Source organism: Cetorhinus maximus, chromosome 24 (genome assembly GCF_964194155.1).
Source record: "Cetorhinus maximus chromosome 24, sCetMax3.hap1.1, whole genome shotgun sequence".
In the NCBI taxonomy this organism is placed as follows: domain Eukaryota; kingdom Metazoa; phylum Chordata; class Chondrichthyes; order Lamniformes; family Cetorhinidae; genus Cetorhinus; species Cetorhinus maximus.
The window spans coordinates 8,341,048-8,361,090 of record NC_135902.1 but is presented as its reverse complement, the minus strand read 5'-3'; the positions used below and the strand labels follow the sequence as shown (position 1 = coordinate 8,361,090).

General features: G+C 48.6%; 1 protein-coding gene and 1 pseudogene across 2 annotated transcripts in view; one reads left to right on the top strand and one right to left on the bottom strand.

Moving 5' to 3' along the window:
- dnah9 (dynein, axonemal, heavy chain 9) overlaps nt 1-18,965 on the top strand; it is a 563,627-nt gene extending 544,662 nt beyond the window's left edge. For both annotated transcript variants that reach the window (XM_078570706.1, XM_078570707.1), the window contains one exon: nt 18,466-18,965. In XM_078570706.1, the coding sequence (XP_078426832.1) occupies nt 18,466-18,693 (228 nt within the window). In that variant the 3' untranslated portion in view covers nt 18,694-18,965. The remainder of the gene's footprint in view (nt 1-18,465) is intronic.
- Nucleotides 3,598-4,103, bottom strand: LOC144699553 (large ribosomal subunit protein eL32 pseudogene; annotated as a pseudogene).
- Nucleotides 18,966-20,043: the final 1,078 nt, after the last annotated feature.

The window sequence follows — 20,043 nt, the reverse complement described above, 5'->3', positions numbered from 1 at the left end:
AGAACATTGTGCAGGGTTAACAGGCTGCTGCTTTACTGTCAGCCATTTCATACTAACCTCCAAGACTCATTTCAAGCCCTGTGTCTTTTCATGGATATGGTGGTGAAATTGTGGTCAGAGGGATTAATGAGCTTCAAGCCATCATCTGTATCAGAGATGTTACCAAGGTAACAATGTCTTAATTCTCCACTTAGGGGAGGATTCCCTGCCCTTGCCCGCCGCCAGGATCATTCAGTCCCACCATAAGTCAGTGGACTTTTGGCTGGGCAGCCGAATCTCCTGTGGCAGGTCCCACTAAGGCAGGGCTGGGAAAATCCCGGCCTTTGTCTTGTGCATGTTAAAACACCTCATGTACACGGCGGGCAGAATTTTCTGCCTGTCGGGCGGGCGGGGCTGGAGCGGGCGCGGGCGGCACGTGGACCCAGTCGGTGCCCGCAATCGGGTCCGCGCCACCATTTTACCCGGGCGGGCCAATTAAGGCCCGTCCAGCGCATTTCCGACTCCTGTGGATAGCGGGAGTGTGTGGGCGGGCGGCGGGTGTGCACAGACCGCCAGGTCCAATGGCCACCCAGCAGACTGTTTAAAGGAAGGCCTGGCAGCCTCCTGTAGGCTGCTCACAATGGCCACCTGGAGATCCAACTGCAGGGGGTCAGCTCAGCAGGGCAGCCTGGAGGGAACGGCAGAGGAGCAGGGCCAGGCTGCAGGGTCAGCCCCAGGAGCAGGGCCAGGCTGCAGGGTCAGTCACAGGAGCAGGGCCAGGCTGCAGGGTCAGCCCCAGGAGCAGGGCCAGGCTGCAGGGTCAGCCCCAGGAGCAGGGCCAGGCTGCAGGGTCAGTCACAGGAGCAGGGCAGGCTGCAGGGTCAGCCCCAGGAGCAGGGCCAGGCTGCAGGGTCAGCCCCAGGAGCAGGGCCAGGCTGCAGGGTCAGCCCCAGGAGCAGAGCAGGCTGCAGGGTCAGTCACAGGAGCAGGGCCAGGCTGCAGGGTCAGTCACAGGAGCAGGGCAGGCTGCAGGGTCAGTCACAGGAGCAGGGCAGGCTGCAGGGTCAGCCCCAGGAGCAGGGCCAGGCTGCAGGGTCAGCCCCAGGAGCAGAGCAGGCTGCAGGGTCAGCCCCAGGAGCAGGGCCAGGCTGCAGGGTCAGCCCCAGGAGCAGGGCCAGGCTGCAGGGTCAGCCCCAGGAGCAGGGCCAGGCTGCAGGGTCAGCCCCAGGAGCAGGGCAGGCTGAAGTGTAGGCCAGAGGGGGGCCAATGTGCCCCTCGCTTTTCTGATGACGGCCGTGCTGCCCTCCTCGAGGAGGTGGCAGCACGGTGGGAGGTGTTGATCCCCCAGGATGGGAGGAGGAGGCCCCTCCCCACATGACCAAACCTGCCTGGGAGGAGGTGGCGTAGGTGGTGAGCTCCCGCGACGTGGCGCGGCGCACCTGGGTCCAGTGTCGTAAGCGCTTCAATGATTTGTTGCACTTTAGCAGGGTGAGTACCATGTTGCCATTGGGCATTAACCCAGCAGGTAGCCTTAGCCTTTGAGGGCTCCCTCTCTAAGTCTGTTGTGACTGCATTGAATCATGTTGGGCATTTCTCCTACGCTGGGTGGACAAGCAGATAGTGCCCATGGTTAGCTCAGCCTGAGTGGTTCATGAGGAGATGGGTTCTCCCCCGCACCATGTGTTGCTCTTAGTCGCACATGACTAGTCTGGGGGCAACCTGCAGGAGCTGTACCTAGGCGCACACTCAGAACTCCAACACATGTCCTATTCACGGTGATGAGATTGTGGAAGGGGAGCCTCAAGGTGTCGTGGCCAAGAGCCATCTGCTGCCCTCGATACTGCACGTAGTTGTGCCTCCTTGCTATGGGAGCAAAGATTGTATGTTTCCTAAAGTGATGTCCGCAGAATGTGTCCAATGTGGCTGTTGGGGGAGTTGGGAGCAGGCGTACTATCTTTGTGTGACTGATCAGCAGTAGCGGGGAGAGGAGGTACTGGAGGCCTGATATGGTCCACTGTGGTTGGGGTGCAGCGTGCGTGTGCAGAGTCCATGTGCAATTTTCCATAATGAATGGTGTTCTGTCTTTCTCAGTAGAAAATGCTCATAATGCGACGGAGCGTGCGAGGACTGGAGGCGGCCAGGCTCACCTCCTCATGTTAAGCCGCTTCGAACAGGAGGCCCTGGAGCTTGAGGGGCGCCATGCACCCAGGTCAACTGGTGTTGGTGAGGCTGGGATGGCACGGCCAGGTATTTGAGGCCAACAGTGTGATCCGCAATGTCCTCCCAACATCCATAGCACTGATGAGTGTTTAATTTGTTATTGTTGCAACATTGCTCGGTCACAGAGTGATAGAGACAGAGTGTGGATCAAAGAAAAAGGTCCTTCAGCCCTTCGAGGATGTGCGGGCCAAACACCTTCCTAAGTCTCCTAATCCCATTTCCCAGCACTATGCCCATGGCCTTTTATGCCAAGGTATCGCAACTGCACATCCAAATACTTATTACGTGTTCGGAGGGTTTCTGCGTCTACCACCCTTTCAGGCAGTGCGTTCCACGTTCCCAACACCCTCTGTGTGCAAAAGTTGCTCATCACATCCCCTGTAAACCTCATGCCCCTTACCTTAAATCGATGCCACCTGGTTACTGATCCCTCTGCCAAAGGGAAAAGTTCCTTTCTTTCGACCCTATCTATGCCCCTCATAAGTTTATACACCTCAATCATGTCACCCCTCAATCTCCTCTGCTCCAGGGGAAATAACCCCAGTCTATGCTATGTCTCCTCAATTCAACCTCTCAAGGCCAGCCAGCATCCTGGTCAATGACCTCTGCACTCTCTCCACTCCAATCACATCCCTCCCATGAAGTGCATTTCAGAACCGCACGCAGAACTATAGTTGTGGCCTAGGCAGCGTTTTCTGCATTTGGAACATTACCTCCCTATATTCTATGCCTCAGCTAATAAAGGCAAGTATGGCATTTACCTTCTTAAACACCTTATGTACCTGTCCCGCTACGTTAAGGAACCTGTCGACATGCACACCCAGGAACCCCTGATCCTCCTTACTTATTCATTACGTACTCCCGTGCCTTGTTTGTCTTGCTCAAGTACATCACCTCACACTCATCCACATAACATTCCATTTGGCAATCATTAGCCCATCTGACCAGCCCATCTATATCTGCCTGTAATATAAGGCTATCCCCCTCACTATTTGCCACCTCACCAGTGTTCGTGTCCATTGGGTCTGGAAGGTTGAGTGCATAATGGGCCAGGGGGAAAGGGATGAAGTGTGTCACAGTGTGGACGCTAACTGATCCACTGTCCTAGTTGTTCATTTCAACATCATCAGAGCCTGGCGACCAGGATCAATTGCAGATGCCTCCCTCTCACACCTGAAAGCCCTCAACTGTCACCTGCATCACACCATTTCTGTGAGGTAGACACCAGTGCAGAGACTAGCACCTCGGTGGGCACTGGAAGATCGGCCAGTGTCCCGGGGCATAATGGAGAGGGCACGTCACAATCGCTGGAGGAGCTGATAGGGACAGAGAGTGTCGGTAGTGCCAGCAGCCGGAGGACTGCAGGGGACCAGGCACATGCTCAGTACGGTGCCTGGGTTTTTTTTTCTGTACTTTAAACCTTTATTAAGGAGATGTAGCTACGCCAGGACACTTTATTCATTCTCTTCACTGCGTAATCTGGCGTTGGGATTAGTGATCTTGATTGCAAGCTGGGCTGCCCTCTCCACAATTGTCTTGCAGTTTTTGGAGGAGACATTGTGAGCGATCTCGGCACAGTCAGTCTTGTTGCTCATCATTAGGACTTCCAGCTCCTTGACATTTGTGGACCAGGAACTTCTTGAATCCCGAGGGCAGCCTGTGTTTGGTCTTCTTGTTGCTGCCATAACCAATGTTAGGCATCAGAATCTGACCCTTAAACCTTCTGCGCACTCGGTTGTCAATCCCTCTGGATTTACTCCAGTTATGCGCAATCTTCACATAGCGATCTGACTGGTGACAAATGAACTTCTTCCTGCGTTTCTTCACAATGTCTGGCTTCAGAAGTGGTCTTAGGGCAGCCATGGTACCTGTCAGACTCTCGCTTGGCGCAAGAACCGGAAGAGCTCGGTGCCTGATGATGCACCTCAGGAGTTGTCCACGACACAGCAGCTGTAGGAAATGCGGCCAGGTGTGCGGGAGCATCTGGGAGTGATACATGAGGCTTTGCTTCGCTTGGTGTCCGTGGTGGAGGAGTCCACACAGAGCATGAGTGATGCAATGAGCCTCATGTCAGAGCGTCATGCTCCTCCATGGAGAGAGTGGCGACTCTCATGGAGAGGGGCTTCCAGGGGAACAAGCAGCTTCTCCTGGGGTTACGCTCGGACCTGCAAGCCCTCACAGCGCCAGTGGCCACAGCTGGTCAGTGCCAATGTGGGAGATGGTGTGGGCTTCAAGCTTCCCAGCTCATTGCCCATCCACGGTGAGCAGGGAGGTCTGGGATGACCTCACGTCGGCGGAGCAGCTGCCTGTCGTCTCTGCTGGCACCTTTCAGGGCGCTCCGGATGAGGGCACCAGCTGCTCTGCCCCTCTCCCAGTGTCCGTATCATCCGGTGAGGCTGCAACAACTGGGGAGGTGCCAGCTGTGGAACTGGCAGCTCCCTCCCAGGCGGGGCCAGCACAGGCTCCACAGGCCAAAGGACGACCGCCAAGGTCATCAAGGCCAGCAGGACAGCAGAGTCAGCAGGCTGGCTCAGATGCCACTCCCAACGAGGGGGCAGCACCAAGTCGTAGCACCCGTAAACGAAAGCATAAGGCACCTCAGGCACACCACGGGTTTCTCACTGGTGCTTTTGTGTAGGCCCGAGATTAAGTCCTTATAATTTTTTTTCTGGTTGCTTAACATTTTGTTTTGGATTTGTGAGAACATCTGATGTTTAAAATAAAAACCAGATGTGTTTCCATGGTTAAGGGTGGTTCCTTTATCCTGCATTTGTATGTTTAAGATAAGTGTCATGAGTGTTTGTTTGGACATTCAAGTTTATGTCCAAAGCCCTTAGTTGCAGCTGATGACCTGGCAGATTTTGCACTTAGGTGCCAAGTATGGATGCGCCAGGCAAGGCTGGTCCTGCTGATCCATTTGTGCTGTTCTAGCTGAAGGTTCGTTGGATTAAAGCCTCCCAGGTGTCCTTGCCTCCTTGGTGTAATCCCAGGTCAGCGTTTAGCCCCTCAGCATTCCCTTGTGCTTGCTCATCCTCAGAATCAGTGTTGGACTCATCGTGTGCAGCCGCATCCACTGCATCAATGCCTTCATCATCCACTGCGTCCCCTCTTTCCATGGCGAGATTGTGGAGAGCACAGCATGCAACCACTATCACTGACACACGGTCTGGGGGGTACTGGAGTGCGCCCCCTGAGCGGTCCAGGCATCGGAAGCGCATCTTGAGAAGACCAACAGCTCTCTCCACCACAGCCCTTGTGGTGCCCTGGCTCCTATTGTACCGCTGCTCAACTTCTGTTCTTGGATGGTGCAGAGGCGTCATGAACTACCTTCTGAGGGGATAGCCCTTGTCACCCAGCAGCCATCCATCCAGCCGGGCTGGAGCACTGAAGAGCCCCGGCACCTGGGAGTGTCTGAGGATGTAGGTGTCGTGGGAGCTGCCTGGGTACCTTGCACAGACTTGCAGAATCAGCATCCTGTGATCACACACTATCTGCACGTTCATGGAGTGGAAGCCCTTCGTGTTGACAAAGGCACTGGGCTCACCTGCTGGCGCCTTGATGGCCACATGTGTACAGTCTATAGCACCCTGGACACGGGGGAAGCCAGCAATGGCTGCAAAGCCTCTGGCTCGCTGTGTCTGGCTTGCCTGGTCCCAGCGGAAGTGGATGAAGGTCAGTGCACACCTGAACAGAGCGTCTGTAACCTGCTTGACACAAGTGTGGACAGCTGATTGGGAGACACCGCAAAGATCACCCACCGAGCCCTGGAAGGAGCCAGAGGCATAGAAGTTGAGGGCAGCTGTGACATTCAGAGCCACTGGCATGGGGTGTCCACCCACACAGTTCGGAGAGATCTCAGGGCCAATCATCTGACAGATATAGTTGACTGTCTCCCATGATAGTCGGAGCCTCCTTCGGCGCTGCACCTCAGACATATTGAGGTAGCTGTTTCGCCGCCTGTAAACCCTGGCAGCAGGATAGTGGCATCTTCTTCGGCCCCTTCCACCTTGGACAACCTCTTGGCCCTGCGCCCCTTGTGCCTGCGCCTGGCCTCCCAAAGGTGGCTACCCTGGAGGCTGAATGTGCACTCCTAGCCTCCTCCTTATTCTAGCCCTCCCTTCCTTCTCAGATGAGCTGCCTCCAGTGGACATGTCAGATCCCATTCCCAGGCTAAGGGGAGGCCACTGGAAAGCTGCAGGCCCGATAAAGATTCCTGCCTGCAGAGAGCTTAGCTGAAGGTTCAAAGTGCACAGGAAGCTGCTGGAACTCGCTCTGAACTGCTACAGATCACACAGGCAAGTTTAAAATACTTTCTCTAATAAATACTCCACAAAGCAGATTGACAACCCCACTGAGCCCTCTGATCCCGCCCGTGGATGAGGTTCATAAAAAAGTCTCTTACCCGCCTGCCCATTGCGCCTGTGCGCCGACCAGAAAATTGCACGCGCGCCTAAAAATTGCCGTCGATTGATGAACTAAGGGCCTTAACTAGCCCGTTAATTAATAGCGGGTGCGCGCCCGCCCAGCGAAATATCGCGATGGCGCGCGGTGACGTCAGGACGCTTGCCCGACATCACCGCTCGCCCAACATCACCACTCACCCGACATCACCGCGCGTCCGACATCACCGCACGTCATTTTATGCCCTGACGTCCAGGGTCCGCCCCCTACACGTCAAACAGAAAATTCTGCTCTGTGTTTCCTCCACCATTATCTAAATGCACGTCTTTTGCTACACAATTTGAGACACTTCAGGGGTTAATTCTGCAGTTCCGCAGCTACAAGCACTGCTTCTGGATTACAAGATAGATACTCGCTCCATCTTAGTGCCTTCATCCAGAAAGTCCTTTCTGCATCCCCCATCACAGCTTCCAACTGCTACCTGAATGACTCATTGATTTTAATCTTTACCTGGAAGTCTATTTCAGGCATGGAGTGCTCATTGTGTGTACAAAAAAAACCTCCTGAATCAGTCCTGTATGTGCCTTTCACCATTTTGAACCCATGTCACTCGTCACAGGAACATAGGACTTAGGACCAAGAATAGGCCATTCGGCCCTTCGAGCCTGCCCTGCCATTCGATAAGATCATGGCTGATCCGACTGTGGTCTCAACCCGTCTGTCCCCAATACTCTTGTCTTCCTTGACTATCAAAAATCTTATCTAACTCAGCCTTGAATAAATTGAATGATCCAGCCTCCCTGCATTCTGGGGAAGAGAATTCCACAGACTAACGACTCTCTGAGAGAAAATGTTCTCTTCATCTCCGTCTTAAAAGGGAAACTCCTTATTCTTAAACTACATTCCCTCGTTCTAGTCTTCCCACATGCAATGAAACATCCTCCGGGTATCCACCCTATCAAGCACCCTCAGGATCTTATAGGTTTCAATAAGAAAGGAAGAGAGGCGGTGGTGTAATGGTATAATCACTAGATTAGCGACCCAGGGTAATGCTCTGGGGGCCAGGGTTTGAATCCTACCATGGCTGATGGTGAAATTTGAATTCAATAAGGGGGAAAAAAAAAAATCTGGAGTTAAAAGTCTGATGATGACCATGAAACCATTGTCAGTGGTTATAAAAACCCATCTGGTTCACTAATGCCCTTTAGGGAAGGAAATCTACCATCCTTACCTGGTCTGGCCTACATGTGTCTCCAGATCCATAGCAATTTGGTTGACTTGTAAATGCTGTCTGAACGAGGGCAATTAGTGATGGGCAATAAATGCTGGCCTAGCCATAGATGCCTACATCCCATGGACGAATAAAAAAAAAATCACCTTTCATTCTTCTAAACTCCAATGGCACAGGCCCAACCTGTTCAACCTTTACTCATAAGATACTCCTTTCACTCAGGAATGAGTCGAGTGAACCTTGTCTGAGCGGCCTCTCATGCAATTATATCCTTTTTTCAAATAAGGAGACCAGAACTGTACACAGTATCACCAAGGCCCTGTACAGCTTTGGTAAAACTTCCCTATTTTTATATTCCATTCCCCTTGGAATAAACATCAGTATTCCTAATCACTTGCTGTATCTGCATACCAACGTTTTATGATTCATGTACCAGGACAACCAGATCCCTCCATATCACCAAGTTCTGCAACCACCTCTGTATTTAAGTAGTTCACTGATTTTCTATTCTTCCTGCCAAAGTAGACAAGTTCACATTTTCCCACATCATACTCCATGTGCCATTTTTTTGCCTGTTCACTAATCCTGTCCATATCCCTTTTTAGACTCTTTACCTCTCTTGATAACTTACTTTCCTACCTATCTTGATGTCATTAGTAAATTTAGCTACCATACATTTGGTTCTTTCATCCAAGCCGTAGATAGAGGTTGTGACTAACTAGGGCCCCAGCACTGATCCCTGTGGCACTCCACTAGTTACAGCTTGCCAATTCAAAAAAGACCCATTTATTCCTCCTCTCTGCTTCCTGTTAGCTAACCAATCCTTTATCTATGCTAATATGTTACCCCCTGCACCAGGAGCTCTTATTTTGTGTAGTAACCTCTGATGTGGCACCTTATCAAATGCCTTTTGGAAATCCGAGTCACTGTATCTACAGGTCCTCCTTTATCTACCTGGTGTTTTATGTCATCCTCCAGTCATGGTTTAATTTGTTTCAGACTTACTTTTTCCACATTCTTTATGATATTCTGGGTTAGATTTTATACTCCCCCGCTGGCGGGTTTGAAGGTGGGGTGGGGCCACATAGAATCTAGTAGGTGGCCTTCTCACTGCCTGTCTGCCCCAAGGCATCTGAAATTTTATGGGGGTGAGGGTGGGGCATATGGCTTACCTATCCATGGGCATTTTGAAGCCCTAAGCAGCCACTTAATGGCCTCTTAAAGGCCTCATCCTACTCCAGACGGTATTTTACTCATGACTGGGGGAGGCAAAGGCTATACGGGAAGCTTGGCAGCTTTAGCTGTGCGGGCTGGGGTTGGGCAAGGAGGGGGGAGGATATCCTATGGGAATCTCCTTAGGCGGCCCTTCAGAGGCAACCCCCCACCCAAGGACATCCCCTCCTTAGCTCTGGTCTCATGAACCTGGCCCTCCACTTTCCCCGTCCAGGCACCACACCCCCACCCCACCCCTCCCACCAACGACCAATCCCCACTCATGCCCCTCACCATCTCACCATGACCGGCAACCCCAGACTTATCTGTCATCAGACTCCTCAGCACTAGGGATTGCTTTTAGTTCCAGCCGTGGCTCCTGGTGGCGCTGCTGGGACTACAAAGCCGTTGGCTAATCAGATTGGCCAGCAGCTCTCTAATGTGGGGCTTCCTCTGGAGAGAGGCAGAAGTCCTGCCTTAAAGCAATTAACGCTGCTCCCAGCATTAAATGATCGCGGGGCGGCTGTCGGGATCGTGGGAGAGATCCACCCAAAGTTTTTGTCAGTGAGGGGGGGACCATGGCGCCCCATAAAATCCAGCCCCTAATGTCTTTAAGATCACTTACTTTCAAAGCTAAAGGCTTAAGTTTCTAGAATCTTTCTTCATAGGTTGGTATGCTGATATTCGGAGTCAGCTTTGTGCTTCTTCTCTGAACCGCCTACATGACTTGAATGTCTCCCTTATGTCTCACTGACCAGAACTGTATGTAGTACTCAAGGAATATTCTGGCCAGATGTATTATTTGCTTTGTGGATTGTTTCTCTGCAGTGAAGCAATCTGAAAACATCAAATCTGTATCTCTTTCAGGTAGCTATTCCAACATTACTCATGAAGTATTAATGCAGCTCTTTGTTTCTCATGTGCATTATTTTACTATTGCCCATATTAAATTTTGCATCCCACCTGGTTATTCAAGCATAGAATATCTAATACACCAATTTTATTCATTCCTATTTTATGTGCAAGGCACATTTGAGTATAATCCCATTTCTTTCATTTAGGGTTCATGGAAAACCATTAGTTTTGCAGGTGTAAATGGATTATTGTGAGATATCTGTACTAATTTGACATCACAAGACATTCTGAATTAAATGTATCCCATGCAAGCCACATAGACCATTAACGTCTCAGGTTTGATCTCTCGCTGATCTCCGCTAAGGAGGGGTGCTACTGTTAGCCTCGGCACTCCTGTGTTGTGGAAGGGGAAATGTATCAGAGTTACAAACCCATTATTCGGAAGCCACTACTATAGTGTTACAATTGTGAGGTTTATAAGATTGTTATGTTTTATGGCTGTGAATTTAATTTAAAAGAAAATGAAGATGGTCATGTGACCTGTTCTGAAATCTGCCTGACAGCAAGTCTGGGTGGCTTGAATGTTAAAGGTTAAGGTGAGCCCAGGTTGTTTTACTGGAGAGAAGGTGCAAGGTGATTACACTTGGAGACAACAGTCTGTGTGCAAACTGCAGATAGTTTGTGAGTCTCCAAAGTCCCAGAAAAGTGTTGAGATTGTTGGGTTATAAACAGTTGTGCTTTAAACTGTCCATTTACTTCCAAGATAAAAGAAAGTTGGGGTCTCAAGTATAGCAAATCAGCATTCCTACCAAATTCATGATGAATTAAAATGAGGCTGGAAGATTTGTCTAGCTTGTGCCAGAGGAAGAATCTCCGTTCAGAGATTAAACGTTCCCAGGCTGAGAAACATAAAGAACAGAAGTAAACGCCCAGGAGCTAAGAATCACTTGGGCAGATTCCCAGAGAATTGAATGTCTACTTAAAGGACCATGTAGAGTGTATCTGTAAAGTGTATTTACAGTTGTGCAATGAGAAAAAAGGCAATGTTATGTTTTGTGTTTTAAAGTGTAAGTGACCTGCAATGATAGTGCTTAGTCATAGGGGCTTTAATTCTTTTGTTACAGTAAATATCTTAAAATATGAAATCTTATTTTTTATCCTTTCAGCTATCAACTAGAAGTTTGATTTTTTTATGGGCAGGATCTTTAGGTTGGCGAGGGGTGGGGTCAGGGCCCGCTCGCTGACGTGTAAAATGACGTGGGATGATGTCGGGCGGAACTCCCAATGTCACCCCGCATCATTTCCATTTTCAGGTCGGCAGAGACGCAGTCGAATCAGCTGCGCGCCCACCGATCTGTCAATGGCCCATTGAGGCCATTGACAAAATCATTAACCTCATTAATGGACCTGCCCGTCCCACCTTAGGGTTGGCGGGCAGGCCGGGAGCCCTGGCTGGCTTCAGAAAAAGCATGTGACAGTGTCACATGAGGGGACACGTCAGGGAAATTTTGTTTTTGAACCTTTACCATTTTGAAATTTGGAGCCGATCTCCCAGAGGCAGCACTTAGCCTCAGGGAGATGACTGCGCTCTTTCACGCGCACGCGCAAATGAGCGCACTCTTGGCTGAGGGAATCCCCCCCACCCCTCCCGTACATGGAGTGCATAGCGCTTCCTGGCAGACGTCACGCTGGGCGGGCCTTAATTTGCCCACCCACGTAAAATGGCGGCGCGCCTGCCCGCGCCCGCTCCTGCTCTTCCCCCCCAACGGAGGGGGGTGGGGGGGGAATTCCTCCCTCTATGTTATTGGTCTCTATGGAGATCCTAACAGTAGGTGTGTGCAGATATCAGGTGAGGAAAGAATCAAGCTTGGCTGTGGTGTCCTCCCCATGAGTAAATAATCTGCTAGTACTCATCATTGAGGGTCTCATGAATCATAGCCACTGGGAATGGTCAGAGAACAATGAGCACCCTGGGAACTACCTCCTGACAGAAAGTCAATGCTCAAAACTGGCAGGAAAGCTTTTGGGGAATTATAAAAAAAAACTTACCATAGGTTAAGTCATTTCAGGTTAAAACCCTACAGTTGTTGGCGCTTTCTTTAGCAAATGTTGATTCTATTAAGCTCCTCCAAATGGTCCTTTAATATAGTTAGACATAATCTAATCATCAGTCTTAAATGATTTCTGTAGGCATAATGAGGTACTATTGATCTCAGTAAGCTGAACGAAGCCGTATGGGAGCTTTGATTGGACTTTTGTTTACCTGTTGAATTTATTTCAAATTTAACAGACTGAGTTAACCATTTTGCCATCAAACATGATTGAGTATATATAATCACACACAAACAGTAATAGGCAAGAACTTAGAAAACATTTAAGAGAAGCGTTTGTTTATATTTCCCCAGTTAGCTTTTAGATAATCATGAATTTGATCTTAATGGTTGAGCTGATGAGTAAAATGGCCTCTTTGTGTGTGTATGACTTGCTTCGGAAGAAAAGACCCTGTTTGAACAAACTTAGTTCCAAAGTTGTGTATGTAATGTGTTTCTGAGCATGTGTTTATCCAGGTGAAGGGTGCTAGTGCTGTGGAATGGAAAACTTAACTTTTGGGCACCTTGACACTATTCCCAGACTAGGTATAGCAGGGTTAGATAGAGAGGGCCATTCTTCCTTCTCTTCCCCAACAATGTATCTCAACACCAACTGTGGAGAAGCATTTTTGTCTGCACTGCTATGATGCTTTCTCGATTCCTACACCAGTTATACTGTGTCCTCTCTGAACATCTCACACCTGCAATAGTGTCAGACCAAATGACTCGGAGTATCTACCCTTTAATTGATGGTCCACATTTTATGGTAATGTTTGTGGTGAAGCACTTCCACCTAACTTATTCCGTGGAGACAGGACAATGGCTAAACATCAGCTCTAGTTACAAAGAATTCATGCACACTGTTGTAATTATAGACACCTATGCACACTAATCCTGACACTTGGACACACACAGGGACAAAAGTATTGTAGTGATCAATTCTTTCAGACCAGATTGAAAGGGTAACTGTCAAAGGAGGAAGGAATGGAAAATGTTTGAGTCCGGGAGCAGGCTCATTTAAGCAGCTGTTATGATGGTATGTTTGTAGATTCAACTCAGCAGTGGTTGGCAAGAGAACGCACTAGCAATATGTCAACAGTCCTATGTTCTCTAGAAGCCTAAGTAAAACCGATGTACATCTCATCTCATCTGTGACAATATTATCGGACAGCAGGGAGAACTTCCCATCCCTGTCCTTTTCTGTTGAGGAATGCGGCATAGACACCAGTAACTTAAGTTTTGGGAACAGGAAAGGGATTTTTTGAGGCTAACAATAAACTGATAGCTCATGCTTTGATCAGCTATTGCCAATATGGATTAAATTTGTGCTGTGGGCCACACCCAGCAGGATCTGGACTGAGACTGCCCGAACACAGTCCCCTTATTGTGGCCATTCATTCTGAGGCCTGGGTTCAGTCCATTTCAAACTGATGCACTGAAGTCTCCTCTGTTTCTTGGATATAAGGATACTTCTCTTCCATGAGGTGATGTTGAGAAATCAGTTTCCAGTGGATATAGATCACAGTACAGTTCTGTCCCTAATTTAGCACTGATCTCAGGCTCCTTCAAAGAGGGCACAGTATTCCGGTGTTAGCTAATCAGCTCAACCATTAAGATCAAATTCACGATTATCTAAAAGTTAACTAGGAAAATATAAACAAACTCTTCTCTTAAATGTTTTCTAAGTTCTCGCCTATTACTGTTTGTATGTGATATATGTACTGACATGGAGGGCACCCACTGTTAGTGGCTGTGAAAGTGACCGTGGTGCTCAACTTTGAAGCCAGTAGCTCCTTCCCGGACTCCTAGGTGACTATGCAGGATCTCGCAAGCCTCCGCGTACAAGTGTATCCAGAAAGTCACGGACGCCATCTTCATGAAGGCACAGAAATTTGTGCATTTTGACCAGGATTAGGAAAGTCAGGGAGCAAGAGCGCTGGGATTTCTGCAGATCTCAGGTTTCCTACAGGTGCAGGGTGCCATGTGACTGCACTCACGTGGTGTTTAGATCTCCATGGCAACAAGTAGTCAACTTACATCAACTGCAAGGGCTTCCACTCACTGAATTATCTGCTGGAGTGCAACCGCCACAAACACATCCTATAGGTCTGCGCACGATTCCCAGGGAACATCCATGACTCCTACATCCATAGCAGGACAGATCCCTGACTTCTTCCAGGCTCCACAGAGGCTGCAGTGTTGGCTCCTTGCGGACAAGTGTTACCTGCAGAGGATGTAGCTGATGACTCCCATGCAGTGACCTCAGACTGCAGCAGAGCGACGCTATAATGAGGCTCATGTTGCAACCCGGACTTTGGTGGAGCAAACGATAGGCATCTTGAAAATGAGGTTCCGGTGTCTCGATAGTCCAATGAAGCACTGTGTCGCGCATCATCGTCAATCACTGCGCATTCCGCAACCTGGCACTGCAACAGGGGGAGGAACTGGCTGAGCAGGAGATGAAAAAGCTGCACATCTCCTCCGCTGAGGAGGATGTCGAAGGGAATGAGGTCCTTGAAGGCGAGGATGCCGGCGATGAGGCCATCGTACTGACCGGATGAGGCAGGCACTTGGGAGGCCCTCATAGCCCCAAGATTCATGGAGGATGATGACGAGATGCAGTGAGGACAGTCCTGACATCCTCACCTTGCGTCTGTGAACATTTGACTCCTGTGTGGCTGATGGCAGTGCACATACCCTCAGTGCTCAGGCTTATGTCATGGAGACACAGTGGAGGCCCTAATAGCAAGATTCCAGGAGGATGATGACAACATGCAGTGAGGACACTGCATAGATCTTCACACAGCCTCTGAGAATGTCTGACTCCTGTCTGGCTGAGGGCAGCTCGCTTGCGCTCTGTGATCAGGGCCATATCATGGAAACACAGCCGTGAAACCTTAAATGCATCTGATCCTTTGTCCGCCTTCAGCACCTGTCCCCTTCAGGAGCACAGCATCACTGGTCACAGATGCTGAAGAGATGGGGGCCAGCCCCACCTTAAAGGTGCTGAGAGCACACAGAGAGAATGACAGAACTCTGTGATGTCTGCCCACGACATTCTGGCAGCAATGACTAGCACCATCGAGGTGCAAGCATCAGTAATGCGTCCAGGGAGTGTGAGGCCGTACCATCACTTTGGTCTGAAGGCTGCACAAAGCACAGGGAAGAGGCCCTGGACTGAGACACCTGCCTTTATCTTGTGCAAGAACCAAGGTTCCGCATCCGAGTGACAGAAACACTGCTCATCACAACAAGGAGCCACAGACAAGGAGACATTTTTAGGAGTTTAGTTACAGTAGCCAATATTATGTACAAAGGATTAACACCTGTGCCATACTGTGCAACTGCATCTTCTTAACCTTCCTAACCCTGCTGTTACGTCTTGGTGCTCCCCCGACAACCACAGTGGAGGTGGAGGCAGCCTGCTGACTGCGACGCCCTGTCTGTCATGACCTTGGTAGGCATCCTCTGGAGGGCTGAGACCTGGAGGGCCTGGCGAGCTTTGGGTGTCCTGCTGTGGGCCAGCTGCACCCTCCTCAGCCTGTGGAGCTGGAGCTGAGGGGGTCACAGGAAGAGGGGATTTGGATCGGCCTAATATTCCCGGAGTCACCTGGGTGGATGGTCCCAGGGTGTCGAGTTGCTGGTCGTCTTCCCTATGGGTGTCCGATACCTATCCATCGTCCCTTGCAATCTGAGGAATGCACCAGACATCCCTTCCTGATATTCCCATGATTGTCTCTGCAGCTCCAACAATGGATTGAGGACTGAATCCAGAGGCCCCTCATCTGATATGGACTCAGCTGCTTCCTTGCTTCCAACAGTCCTCCGCGTGCCAGTGACCAAGGATGTCCCTGCTTCTGCCTGCTGTGGAACAGATTGGGTGGCGTGCTCACCAGATCGTGGCTGAGGCTACTCTAGATCTAGGTTCCACTGAGATGTGTCACTGCGCTGGTGGAGGGTGTGGGTGAGCGCTGTGACGGGTCTTCAACAGTGCTGCCCTCAGGGTCCTCATTCGAGGCCCTCTCGGCACTGGGGTCAGGGTCAAGGTTACCTGAGGGTGACATGTCACATTTGCCTGGGAGAAAGTGGATATTATTAGTGCTTGGCAGCCGTGTTGAACACAGAACATTGGACTCAGAGCAGCACTGAGAGAGGGATGATGTGGTGCAGGATCCTCACGTGGGTGTTCAGCGCCGACCTCACCATCGCCGCAGGAATGGACACCAGAGCAGGGGTAGAGGACTTTGCGATGGGCCTCCGCGGTGCCCCAGAAGGTGTCCCAGGAATCCGTCACTAAATCGGGGGCTGCACTCTTCTTGGTTTTCAGGCCCTGGGCTGCAAGCATTGAGAAGTGAGCACACGGCTGCATTTTAAATATGGCGCCCGGCGTGAGGAAGCAGCGAGGTAACAGCATGGCGGGCCAATCGGAGGCCAGCCGCCGGCGATCTGGTGTGTTCCCAGTGACTGCATAATTTGTGAGGCAGGATGGGAAGACACAGTGCAAAAACCCACCATTGCGGCCGACGGGTAAAACATCTTTTTTCATGCCCACTACCGCACTTAGTGCAAATCTGGGACGATTCTGCCCAGAGAAGTCAAGGGAGGGACATGTAATGTAATGTCCCTCAGTGTAATATTGACTTATGAATAGAGTGCCCAAGTAAAATGCACTTTGGTCGAACTTGCTCTTCATGTTTTCCCAAGGCCAAAGGATGGGCTCACTGTCTAACATTTTCAGCAGAGTTTAAGCATGAGACTGTAAGATCATGTAAGTACTGTGCTCTCTATAGCCCATCTTGCTTATTTCAGCCATAGACATTGCTGTGCACAATACCAGTTCTCAAACTCTGTCAAGCACTAAGAAACATGCACAATTAAAATATGTGGCCAAAATGGTCAATTTTTGTCCCAAATAAGCTCTCACAACTCAGCGATGGCAAAACCATGTACATGAAAAGAAAAACGAAAGATTTGCATTTTATAGCACTTCTCTTGACCACTGGATGTCTCAAAGCACTTTTACAGCCAGTGAAATACTTCTTGAAGTGTAATCACTGTTGTAATGTAGGAAACTCCACAGCTAATTTACACATGACTGACACCTACACACAGCAATGACCCAGATCATCTGTTTTTGTGATGTTGGTTAAGAGATAAATGTACTGGAAAGTGAAATGCATTTTCTTGACTGTTGTTTTGCCACTTCAACCACTGATCATAGATTGATTGAATGATACAGCACAGGAGGTCCATTCAGCCCATCATGCCTGTGCTGGTTCTTTGAAAGAGCTGTCAAATTAGTCCTAGTCTCCTGTCCTTTCCCTATATCCTTGCAAGACTTGTCCAATTCCCAACTGAAAATTATTATTGAATCTGCTCCCTCTACCCTTTCAGTGCATTCCAGATCACAACAAGTTGCTCCGTTAATGTTGTTTTCCTCATGGCATCTCTGGTCTTTTTTCAAATTATCTTAACTTTCTGCTGAACCACCCTTATTCCAGGAGAAACATTTACTCCTTAATTATTCTGTTAAAGCCCTTCATGTTATTGAACACCTCTATCAAATCTCCTCTTCACTTCTGCTCTAAGCAGAACAATCCCAGCTGATCTAGTCTCTCCACATAGCTGAAGTGCTTCATCCCTACTTCTGTTTGAGAACTTTCTCTAAGGCCTTAACATCCTTCCTAAAGTGTGGTGCCTAGAATTGGCCGCAATACTCCGGCTAGGGCCGAAAGCGATTATTATATGAGGGATATCACTGACCTTGCCTAGAATGGGACGGAAATGGCAAGTTTTCTCTCTCAGGATTACTAACATTAGCTATCTTGGCTCTCACGTGAATAATCGCTGCCCGGCACAAATGCTGGAGTGAAGTTAGCACTAGTGGAACTATACTATTACAGAGTTGATTTTCCAGGTAACGGTTCTTGGTGGCCACATTAATTTTTACTTACAATACAGCAACAGAAACTACATGTGTGCATCAAACTCTATAACTAAAGAAGAACTCTCTCCTCTAGGTTCCCCATGCTGCTAACCCATTGGTTTACACAGATCATGTGATCTTACAGCACAGTGTTGTTCTTAAAGCTACAGTCCTACGTTTATCAAAACTATAATTACTACGTTTACCCAATCTGAATTGTGCCTGTTGAAGTGGCAAATCACTTTTTCTGTCAGAAGTTATCACATGAAAAGGAACTTGCATTTATATAGCACCATTCACAATCTCAGGATGTCCCCAAGTTCTTTACGGCCTATTAAGTACTTCTGAAGTGTGGTCACTGTTTTAATGTAAAAACGATCAAGGCGGGTTCCAATGAGGTAATTACAGCGTGTGTTTCTCAGGGGACTTGAGATTACTGAACAAGCACACAGACTCTGTTGTGCCTATTTGCCAGAAAATGCAGCTATAAAATCCTGCAAGGTGGCAGGTTTGAGCTACATCATTTTAACGGTCTCTTTTGTTTTTCACAGGGTGGAATTATTGCTGACGCTCGTTTAAAGGAACTGACCCCGACCATGCCAGTCATTTTCCTCAAAGCTATCCCTGTGGACAAGCAGGATACCCGCAATGTATACCCCTGCCCGGTTTACAAAACACGCCTCCGAGGCCCAACCTACGTCTGGACCTTCAATCTGAAGACCAAGGAGAAACCTTCCAAATGGGTGCTGGCTGGAGTCTCACTACTTCTGCAAATTTAAGCAATAGAGTTTGCACATTCTATACTACACTGGCAGGAAAGACCACTTAGTGATGTCACTCCAATTTAGAGCTCTCAATGTAGTATGAAAAATTTATAGACTTTTTTTTAGTAATGTAAAAAAAAATGACATAATAGTGAAGGGTTCTGTGAATATTCAGAACAAATTTTGCACTTTATTTGTGATTTCTCAATTTGAATCACATGCAAATATAATTTGAGGCTTTTTCTTGTTATATGACATTTAAATGCCTTTGTCCCTTCAATAAAGAGCTTTTTTCCAATCCTCCATTAATATAGTGCTTTTATATGATGCACATTTGGATCTTGCTGCCAGTTGATTTTACACTGTGAAATTAATGAGTAAATATAACACAGTATGTTGGCACTGTCTTTTGTTAAGTGTGAACGTAAAGCTTCCAGGATGATGAAAAGCTTGACGGTGGAACTGTTGACTGTTCCACCTTCACAACTTATGAGTTTCTGTGAATGAAGCACATATTTGAATAAGCTGCAGACCAAAAGTTTGATGACACCCTGAACGTGTGGCCAAAATTAAAGCTTTGGCATAGATGCAAGAGGCTAGTTACGGGGTCATCAGTAGTTTCTGTAATAAACTTACAGAAAATGAAGAATCTTGGCTATTCAGCAACCTAATGAATTTCTCTGCTTGTGTTTTTTTTTAATGCCTTTCCAAACTTTTCACTCCTCATCTCCAGAGAGATCTAGTTTACATTGAGCATAGATCCAGCCTTTTGTACCCTACCCAAGAAACCTTCATCCAAGAGTCAACACAGCCTGAATCAACAAACAACATGACTGGGGCATTATAGTCAGGCCTCCTTATGTCCTTAATTGACATGCACACATGCACAAATTCCAGACAGCCTGGGCCTGTGGTGTATGGGATAACAGGTCTGACTATGAGAACACAGCTTCCACTCACTTTCACTGGCTGCCTTCAGCAAACATTGTACACATTCCAGCTATTTTGTGATCAGGAGTGTGAAACCTGGCTATTTTTTCTCCGTTTAGGCTTCTTATCAGGAACTAACTGCCAGGGCCTTACTGTACAAAATTTAGATGGATACATTTTGGAATTTTAACAGTTTATAAGAACCACGGTTATTTTTAAAATGTGCTCAAGTCCCAAAGGGCCAGTGGCCCTTTGTCCCTATCTCAGTGGAAATGGTTGCTGTTGGTCTGAAATATAACTCAGAATCAAAACATAGAGGAGGTGATACTGATGATCATGATGCCTTGGAGACCCTTGTTTGCTGATGTCTGAGATGGCATAACCTGGGAACCCACGTCTTGTGTTAAGTGCAATGTCTTAATCTTACAACAGGTA